Below are 10,000 nucleotides of genomic sequence, written 5' to 3' on the forward strand. Positions count from 1 at the left end.
ACTATTCTCAAAAAGTCCACTGTTAAAGCATCATTAGAGTTTTTCTGACAAATTTTAATAAAACATCAGTGATCAATTTATGATACCATTCCAGATTTAGACGTCTGATTGTTTTTTTTTTGTTTGTTTTTGTTAGTTTCTCTTTTTTTTTTTTTTTTTTTTTTTGTATTTTTTTTTTTGTAAACACAGTTCGGCGACGTGGTAAAGTCATGGGTGGCAAGGTAAAAATTACTTTTTTTTTTTTTTTTTTTAAACATTCTACAAAAAAAATTTACAACCACAAATTGAATCATCTCTCTGCGGTTGGCATACATGCACATTTTTTTTTTCTACTAGTATTCATTACAGCCATGTGTCACAAACAATTTATTGACTATACAACAAACAGTTTTTATTCAAAAAATTATTTGTTTAGATAACTTAAAAATTAATATAAAAATAAACAATGAATTTGACTTTTCCTTAAAATAAAAAAAAAAAAAAAATGGACGGAAAGTCTTGACAAAGTAACACATTTTCTGAAATACAAATGAAATATATGGACATTGCGATCACTTTAGAAGAAATAAACATATGAAGGCAGCAATTTCTTGGCTGAATGCTCTTTGCAGCATCACAAAATCTGGCCGTGACAAACAATACATACAAGTGAAAATTATATGATGAAAAGCAATATACAAAATTTCAAAGATAAATACAATATTTATAATTGATATGTTACAAAAAATTCCCTTAGTGACTGCAAGTGTTTTATGTGAAATAAAGTGTTGCTATGAATAAAGTTATTTTACTCCTTATAAACATCATAAGGAATAAAAACTCTGTACTAAATATTTAGGTGAATCTGAAAAAATTCAAGAGGAGTGTATAAATATTTAGCTACAACTTTGGCAAAATCACAAAAGTCTACAATTTTATAACCACATACAAAACACATTAGGGAAGAAGGATCTAGAAGTCAAAGGACAACTTTCTGGTACAAGAAACATAGACTTCACAGTAGCCTAAGAATGCAATAGTATACAGTGCTAGCAAAAAGTTGAAAAACATTGCAGATCACACTTGCTTAACAGGAAGCTCTAGCAGTGGAAGTATAATTCTTTCTTTCTTTTTTTTTTAACCAACAGACAGTAGTATTTTGTCTCTGTCAGTGTGCTTGTCGAAGGCAAGAGAAGAATTTTTGCAATATCAAAGATACAATTTCTAACTACAATAAGTTACAAAGTTATTTTTTTTAAGATGAAGTAAGCATGATAAAATTTTCCCCCAGCCCTTCCCCATTTCCCTGTTTTTTTTTTCTAAATTATATATTTTCATATTCTTTCCAGTTCAATGGCTCATACCTTCTTGGCCCTACTTGTAATTCTCACCACACCAAAAAAAAAAAAACAAAAAAAAAAAAATTGTATTCACATTATAGAGATACACAACATTTGTGAATCTATTTAAGAGAAAAGAAAAATGTTCTGAGGCATTTTCCATCAGTGTTTGTTTTTTTTCATGGTATTCAAAATGGTGCATCCACAGAGTTTCTCCCTACACATAGCAAGAACTAGACATACCCAAGATGTAATCAGAAACTTTATACAAAATAGGCATTTTTTTTTCTTTATCTTCAAGAGTGAGAAATGTGAAAATATGAGAAAAAATTCAGTCAATAAAATGGAATTGTTCATGAAGAAGTTGCTTGCATGTCAATTCTTAATAATTTGAATAAAGTCTTTGAAACAAAGTCTTTTTTTTTTCTTCTGAATAACAGAATTAGTTGCTGATTTTTTTTATTCATGATTGATGACACTGTTTCTACCAGTATCTTTTATATGTATAAACTTGTTCCCTGAAGCCCATCTTATGGAAGGTCGGTGCTGAAGAACAAGTGACATTTACATTGGAGGGACCACCAACCCGGACATTGCTGAAAAACAAAAAAGAAAAAGGGAAGACGGTTAAACATTTTGTAAGGCTCTCTACTGCCATTGCAATCTGTGTGTAACAGTGCCAGAGCTCCTATGAAAAGCGAGGTGCTTCTCGATTAGACTGCTTCAGTACTACTGTCGGAATCCAAGATGCTGTTTTTCTCTTTCTACTTTTTCCCTTTCAGAATCACTTAGGGGGAGTGGGGTGTTGTAGTAACAGTTCGCTGGTAAGGAATAACTGAAATGTGCCTTTCTAACAAGGCATTCTACAAAGACTTCACTTTTAAAAAGAAGAGGATTTTGACATTTTCAGCAGAAGGCATCCTGCCTCCCACATGTGTGATATTTCTCTTAGCGTTTTGTTAATGGCAAACAGTGGCCCAGACTCCCATGAGGCTGGCTTTGCTGACAGCTGAGAAACAACATGGTCACTTCTGGTAACGTCAGATACGGCCAGCTCTCTCGCCAGTCAAGGACCAGACACTTCTCAGGTTCCCTAAATTGAAATCTTACCAACCCTGGCTCCTTTCTTCCAGCAGTTCTGACATGGTTAGAAGATCTCGATTTTCGCATTCTCTTAATTGTATTTTATCATAATAACCTGGGCTACCATCTCAAGAGCTCTCTAAGATCAAAGGAATGTTGAAGACCATCTGCCTGAAAAATGTTAGCAAAGGTGCCACCCAGAGACTACAGATTCATGCACTTGGTCACTTCACTCATTTCTAACAATTAGGCACCTTAGTGTACTGTGAGAATTAAAATTAAATTAATCTCTCTTGCTTTTGTGTAGTATCATGGTTCGGGAGATTTAAAGTTTGGTGTTGCATTAGATGACATGGTACTCCTCATTAATTTGTGCACAACAAATATTAATAAATATATGCATGTAGCAACATGAACTTTAATTTGCCACTTCATTAATTCTAACAATATTCATCTCAGATTCATCACACAGCAGCTCAAACTTAGTTTTAAAGTGGCAGCCTTGCATTGTGAGCTACAAAGAGAAGCATACTTAATTATATTTCACCAACACTGAACAAAGCAGTGACATGATCATCTGCTGCGCAGCAAAGATATTGTTTAGAACTCCAAGTAATATTCTGAAGTCTGAGTAAATAAAAAATAAATCCCATAAAATTATGCTAATTCATAATGCTATGCACTTGGCTTATTATATGACTTCATTGAGGTTACATGACAGGAAGACTATGCATATAAAGCCCATTATTTCAATCAGCATAACCTCAGTATTTTTTGTATCTTTTACTTGTAGAAAGAAAGTTACATGTTTGATCAAAAGAACACTGAAATAATTTTATCATCACCACGTTCTGGTACCAGAAACCCACTCTATGGTTGTAGACGCCCTAAACAGAGCCTGAACACAAGGTCAGTGTGACAAATATTCATACTAACGTGTAAGGTTTTCGTTTTGTTTTGGTTTTTTTTGGTAAACTTACAGAATGTTCTTAGCAATTTTTATTTTCTAATTTACAGATGTTGAGGAACTGTTCTTACACTTTTAGCACATGTTGAAAATTTATGTTAAACATGTATGCTTTTTTAACCCCCACTATTTAAACTTTCAGACTAAATTTCATTTGTCTTTGAAAGAAACAAAATATATGAATGAATGTTCATAAACAAAATAAGCAGATATGGTGTCTTGAAAACTTCTAAAATGATAATTTAGGATTAAACACTTGCATAATTAAATGAGGTAAAAAAAAAAGTATTTTTGAGCTTTCCAGGAAGTAACAAGCCTGTGGGACACTAAAAAAGCAGGGAGTCCAGCTCACCTTGAAGTCCATTTCCATTTGCACTGGTGCAAGAAGGAGGAGGAGATGCTTGGGGCCTGACAACAGGGGCAAAGGCGCTCTTTTGTTTCACTGCAGAGATGACATTGGCAGGTGAGAATGAGAAAATGCCGTGTGTACTGCTACAGTTTGAAGGGAGGGTGACCGAAGAGGCTGCCATGGTAGGGCTTGACGGCACTACTGCAATAAAGCAAAAATAAGCACGACTCAGAGAGGATTGAATGGCACAAATGGAAAAAAAAATAATAATAATAATAATAAAGAGAGTGGTAAGGCCTTGCCTCTTTGAAAATAAAAATAAGAAAAATAAAATAACAATTTAGGGAAGGAAAAAGTGAATTGGACAAAAATTGAGCAAAGAATGACAACTATGGGGGGGGGGACACATTTGTTTGTGTGTGAGTATATATACTGTATATAATATATAAATACGTATCTATATACATATATATGTATATATATCTATCTATATCTATATATACAAATATAAATATAGATAGATAGATATATACGTATGTGAAAGTACATTTAAATAAAGGAAGCATTCTGGTTAGGCCACTCTCTGGAAAATAGGCTTTGTGTTGGACTCTGCTGAAGTATTATTATACAGATTTTTTTTGTAAATTATACATGTTTCATTTATATATTTTTTTTTTCTAACGCGCATTTCGTTACTAATATTTTTTTTTTCCTTAGAGAGTGTTAACTGACTGTTGTGTTCAGCCTCCAGAGTCATCCCTCCTCTTATTCTTTATTCCACACATCACTCATCATTATTATGCTCATAAGAAATAAAATATGATAACTATACAAAATGTTTAACTAATAAAGGAAGAATCTAAGGATGAAGAGTTTTAAGTACCTCGATACTTACTGCCGTAGGGGGAATTAGCGGATGAGCCGTTAAGAAAACCGGGAGAACTCGGAACCCCCAGGTTTGGCATTCCTGCATTTCCATAACCGTTCATGCTGTTGCTTACTGTGTTGTAGTTGGACTGTTGAGGAGTGCTACTTGGAACATACCCACGCGGAGACACGCTGCTTGTGTTGCGACTGTAACCTACTGTTGAAACAAAAAAACAAAACAAGACACAAAAGAGTGAAAATCTGAGTGGGTTGACAATAAGCAATGGTTATTAATCTTTGTTCTACACGTCTTTCATTGTATAATCATCTCTGCTTTATTTTATCTGACATATAACACAAAATAGCATGGCTAAATCTTACTAGCCTCAAGTACTGTGTTTACACTGGGCTGAAATTGGGCAGCAAGTTAGTTAATAACTTAAGAAACTAATCCTGTCCCAAGAGATTCACTATTGAATGAACAAGTTTAGGTATAAAAGAATATGAACCAATCCCGATGGCGTTCTTAATGTGGGAAAGGAGGGGGAAGGAGTGGAAGCAAGCATTACACTTGAAGTGCCAACTGAAGATTTATTTTTTTAATTACTGTGTATCGACTTCTGATAATTGTCATCTGTCCTACAGTGACAAGCACATGGAACAGACACCCGCTGAGCGTTAAAAGTAACATTCATCAAATGTGAATTGATTTTGTTGTGCTGCAGGAAGTGAAAGTACTATACTGCAACAATGCCAAACATGGGTAAGAATATTTTACAGGAACAATGTGAGGTAGGCAATAGTGCTTACTTTAAAGTGGGTTCACAACTTTACTTTGTTTGAATGCCACACATTTCACACAAAATGTTTTGAAGTGCTCAAAATTAGAAATAGATTTATTGACTGGAAGCAATGATTTGGAGATTTTACCAATATTGTGATTAGGGGTCGACTTCTTGCTGGCTGAGCAGAAACAATGCGCTTAGGTTGTCAGCAGTTTGATTTTACCATTAGTTTGTCTTTTAGGACATTTATCAGTGTGGAGAGGGTAGAATAAGTTATAAGAAAACTACTATTCCACACTAAATGTTGCTATTTCTTATTTATACAGTACTATGTCATTTAGGTAAAAAAAAAAAAAAAAAACAACATGCAGTATATACAGCTATCTGCCAGACTGACTTCAACTAAGCAGATGATGTATTCTTTTAATTTTGAGGAAAGGGCAAGGTGGGGACAATAATGTTACAATGACAGAGTGACAGGCATGCAATAAAACACAAAACAATAGTTAGGAGGACCTACTGCTGCCTCAGCCCATCAGTGTGACCAGTGTCAGTCAAAAGATTTTGTTAAACAGACTCAAACGACAAGGAAAAAGGATTTTTCACTCTGACCTGACCTCGGCAGTAGTAACAAAGAACAGATGTGAAACTATTATCAGCATTCGTGTAAAGTGAATACCAAGAATGGTCATTCACTGCCAAGTAAACAAGGGATTCGATGACAGTGTCAACCCACCTCTTGGGAGATTAATTAGAGTCTGAGAGAGGGAATAAAGCTACATTCACACAAACTGAGCACTGGTCAGGTAATACTCAAGGATAAGGTAGATTAGCTGTTGTACTAAGTCTTATCTTAAGTCAAGGTAACATACCTTGGTCATTACCCTGTGATGTCTCTGATACGTTGACTGCTAACTGACTGCTGAACGAGTTTACTCCCATCATGCCTGTGTGTGCTGGAGTGTTGGCAAGAGATGGAATCTGGTTGTGATTGCGAGGTACACTGTACAGAGCTTCAGCAATATCAGCTGCCCTCTTTAGAATAATCTCCTGAAAAAAAAAGCAGGCAATTGCAATTATAGTTATTAGAAGTGCGTACATCCTCTAGCTCTGCGCTGATTGAAACAGGATGTTACTTCATGTGCCAACAATAACATGCATTTATAACAACTACTGATACTTTATGCACAATTATTTTGCAAATACAATTTAAATACATTACATGATAACCAAAAATAATACACAAAACTGCTAATCATCAACTGCATTTTAGTTACATTAAGAATGCATATTTTAGATATCTGAACAAGGATTATGGGCATTACTTTTTTGTTTACTTACACTTATTTGAATGTATAGTCTCTTAAATGTGCTAAGCTATTCAAATGGCAAAACAGTCTTTAGCACTGGACAAAGGTATGGCATTTTTTTCAGAATATTGTATATATTGTTAAAGAATGAGTGACTGCTTAAACTACTATAAAAACATCTGCTCATTATCTTCTACCTGCTTTGTCTAATTCGCTGTCATATGGGTTAGAGCCTCACCCAGCAGCATCAGGCACAATACAGGAATCAACCCTACAGGAGTCACCACATCATCACAGAGTATAGTCAGTGCGCACACCCATATGTATCCACACTAGGCCAAACTTCATTCGCCAATTAACATAACACACACATCTCTGGAATATGGGAGGAAAACCCAGGGAGTGCCCAGAGATGGAAAAAAAAATACACACAGAGACACAGGGAGAACATGAAGGTTACACATAGAGAGTGAAAAGGTCCACTAACCACTATGCATGAAAAGTGTCAGATTTCATTGCATTCTATGCTTTAAAAGCAATCACCATCTATTTATATAAATGCTGCAAGGAAAAATAGTTTCTAATTTAGTACTCTCCACTAGATCTATGGCACGCTGATACAAAACTAAGTGTAGCAGTCAGTTACATTCAGCAAGACCCGTCCATCATTTCAGTTTGACTGACCACTGCTTAAACAGGAAAGTGCGTTTATTTTTGGAAAATCTTCACTCAATTTGCAAAACCTAACCATGGCCAAACATGAGGAGAAGACCAACTGCACCATCCCACTTGTGCTGCAGCTGCTGAAGGTTTCTAGAAGAGATCACCCAGTTCGAATCTCAGTTTAACCCTTGCGGCATTTACCTGAGACGTTCCAACTCTGCATTACACTTTGATAAAAGAAATGAAATACTCCAGTCTATTCTTTAACTTGACCATGAAATTGGAAGTTTGAAATGATGTTACTCTCTCCATGACTACCATACATCTGGTCAAACCGCTATACTTCTAATTGTTCAAAGGTAGGGAAAGGGCTGATAGAATGTCCGCTTATAAGAGTGAAGGGTATGCAGCTCATACTGTAGCAAACTGCTGACAGCTGCAGTGTTTGTAGGAGGGGACATGGAGAGCCACAGGCCTGTGAACTTAAATAGCTTCATTACCAAATATCAAAATGATACGCTAATCCTAATCGTGCTTCACAAATAAACTAACAGTTTTCTCAACCAGCCTGTCCTTTTTTGACTTACTTATTGTGTGACTTACTTATGTTATACTGACAACTTTTCTATTACTTTTGTAATTAGGTAGTAAGGTTCATCCTTTCCTCCTGTCGATTTCTAAACCCATTTTTCCATTACAAGGTCATGATTGGTCTATCCATATAGTATCAGGGACAAGACAGGAGTCAGCCCTGGACAACACGCCTGTCCATCACAGGACACACTCATAGTCACAGTGAGCCACTTCAGAGATATGAGTGAGCACAACACACCTATCTGCGAGAAGCGGAAGGTAACAGATTACCCAGAGAAAACCCCAGCAAACACAGGGAGAAAGTGCAAACTCCACATAGAGGGTGGCCATGACTTGGGAATTAAATGCTGATTCCTGGAGCTGTGAGGCAGAAGCAATAACTAACCACTATGTTATTGTACCACCCCCTGGAGAGTTTCTAAAAGAACAATTATTTTCTTCCTCTTATAAGCAGAAGCATTTACTTAAACATTTCCTCAATAGTCATATTTGCAGGCTCGGTAAATGACGCAATTTCCTTGAGTTTGTATTTTTATGATATGTATTTATAAATGAAAGTGAAAAATAAAGGTATGCCTGTTTCATTTTCAGAACAACATATTGTTTTAATAGAGCAGCATACATATATTTAAAGACAAAGGTAATTAGTATCTGCTAGTGAAGGTTTTATTATACAGGGAAAAGAACCATTCAGCTTTGGTTAATCTGAATCAATTCATGTTCACTTTCTAGCATAGCAATGTCTGAGCACTGATGTTGAGCAGATTTATTAGTTAAAAAGTATTTTGGATTAAGTTCAAGGTTATTCTCTGGTTTGCATTTGTGTGTATGTTTTGAAGTGATTAACCATATTAACAGACAAGCTGAAAGGCTAGACAGGAGTGGAATAGGAAGGCCTGTGCAGCTGTTTAAGTGTGATGACACCACATTAGAGTACCCTGAAGGAAGCTTTGAAATTCAGAAACAGGATAACTAATTGTGCTGATTTAATTATTTCATGTACCCGCAAAGGATGTGCTTCATTGCCTATCTAAGACAGACATTTCCTACTGTTGGCTTACCTGGTTATTGTGGGGCATTCCGTAAAGGGCTTCTACGAGGTCAGCAGCTCTTTTCAACAATACCTCCTATGGTAAAAAGAAACAACTAGATCAACAATATGCTGCATATATTAAAAATGCAAATTATTACAGCTACTGTAATTAGGATAGCACCTTAACATAAACATGTACAAACTTGACGTACTGAATTATTAATTAACACATTGTCACAAAAACTTTCTGACCAATACAAAAAAGGTCATTTAAAGTTTTAATTCCTTGTTTCCAATACACCCTCTTAATAAATACACATAAAGGGTGACATATCAGCACACTGGGTAGGACTTCTGTCTCACACATTCAGCATTCTGGGTATGAATCCCACAGGAATCCCATTTGTCCATGTAGAGTTTGTATATTCTCCCCATGCAAGTTAGATTAATTGGTGATCTTAAATTGGCCTTGAGAGAGTATGACTGTGTAAGCGTGGGACTGGGACTGGGAGTGGAACCCCACAACAGACTGGTGCCCTGTCAAGTGTTGTTACCTGCCTTGTACCCGATTGTGTGTGGCCCTCCTTTGACCATAAATTGGACTAAATCAGTTTGAGAATGTAATGTGATTTTACACGCACATACTATACATACATACTTTTAGACACACACACACATATATATATATATATATAAATATATATATTTAAAGTTCAGGCTTATTTCCTAAATTAACATTTACTTACTAAAAAGAAAAAAAAAAATCCTGACTGCTTCTCTAGTCTCTAGCCCTAATGCTAAATTAGTAAAATAAGTGCTTCAGTTTTAATGATGTAGCCTTGTGGGTATTAAACAAACAAACACGCAGAAGAGATATGAAAGGCGCAGGCACTGCATTTGGCTGCTAATTCCTAGCACTTTAGTGGCAAAGAACAATGAGTAATTTTCCATATCTTAATTAAACTGGCAGAGTCCTTAAAGACAACATCTCACCCCTAATTCATGCCCCAAATTTGCAAGAGAGTTCAAT

At 35.6% G+C, this 10,000-nt stretch overlaps 1 protein-coding gene across 11 annotated transcripts in view; it reads right to left on the bottom strand.

Annotated features, from left to right (window-relative positions):
- ebf3a (EBF transcription factor 3a) overlaps positions 1–10,000 on the bottom strand; it is a 112,492-nt gene that overhangs the window by 879 nt on the left and 101,613 nt on the right. For 4 of the 11 annotated variants that reach the window (XM_051922988.1, XM_028795308.2, XM_028795311.2 and 1 more), the window contains 5 exons: positions 8,999–9,064; positions 6,243–6,420; positions 4,602–4,802; positions 3,722–3,919; positions 1–1,915 (listed from right to left, as the gene is read on the bottom strand). The exon at positions 1–1,915 is cut by the window's left edge and continues 879 nt beyond it. In XM_051922988.1, coding sequence (XP_051778948.1) covers positions 1,884–1,915; positions 3,722–3,919; positions 4,602–4,802; positions 6,243–6,420; positions 8,999–9,064 — 675 coding nt within the window. In that variant the 3' untranslated portion in view covers positions 1–1,883. The remainder of the gene's footprint in view (positions 1,916–3,721; positions 3,920–4,601; positions 4,803–6,242; positions 6,421–8,998; positions 9,065–10,000) is intronic. The other 7 variants (XM_028795309.2, XM_028795310.2, XM_028795316.2 and 4 more) reach the window with 4 other exon arrangements.

The sequence above is a fragment of the Erpetoichthys calabaricus genome, chromosome 2, assembly GCF_900747795.2.
Source record: "Erpetoichthys calabaricus chromosome 2, fErpCal1.3, whole genome shotgun sequence".
Classification (NCBI taxonomy): domain Eukaryota; kingdom Metazoa; phylum Chordata; class Cladistia; order Polypteriformes; family Polypteridae; genus Erpetoichthys; species Erpetoichthys calabaricus.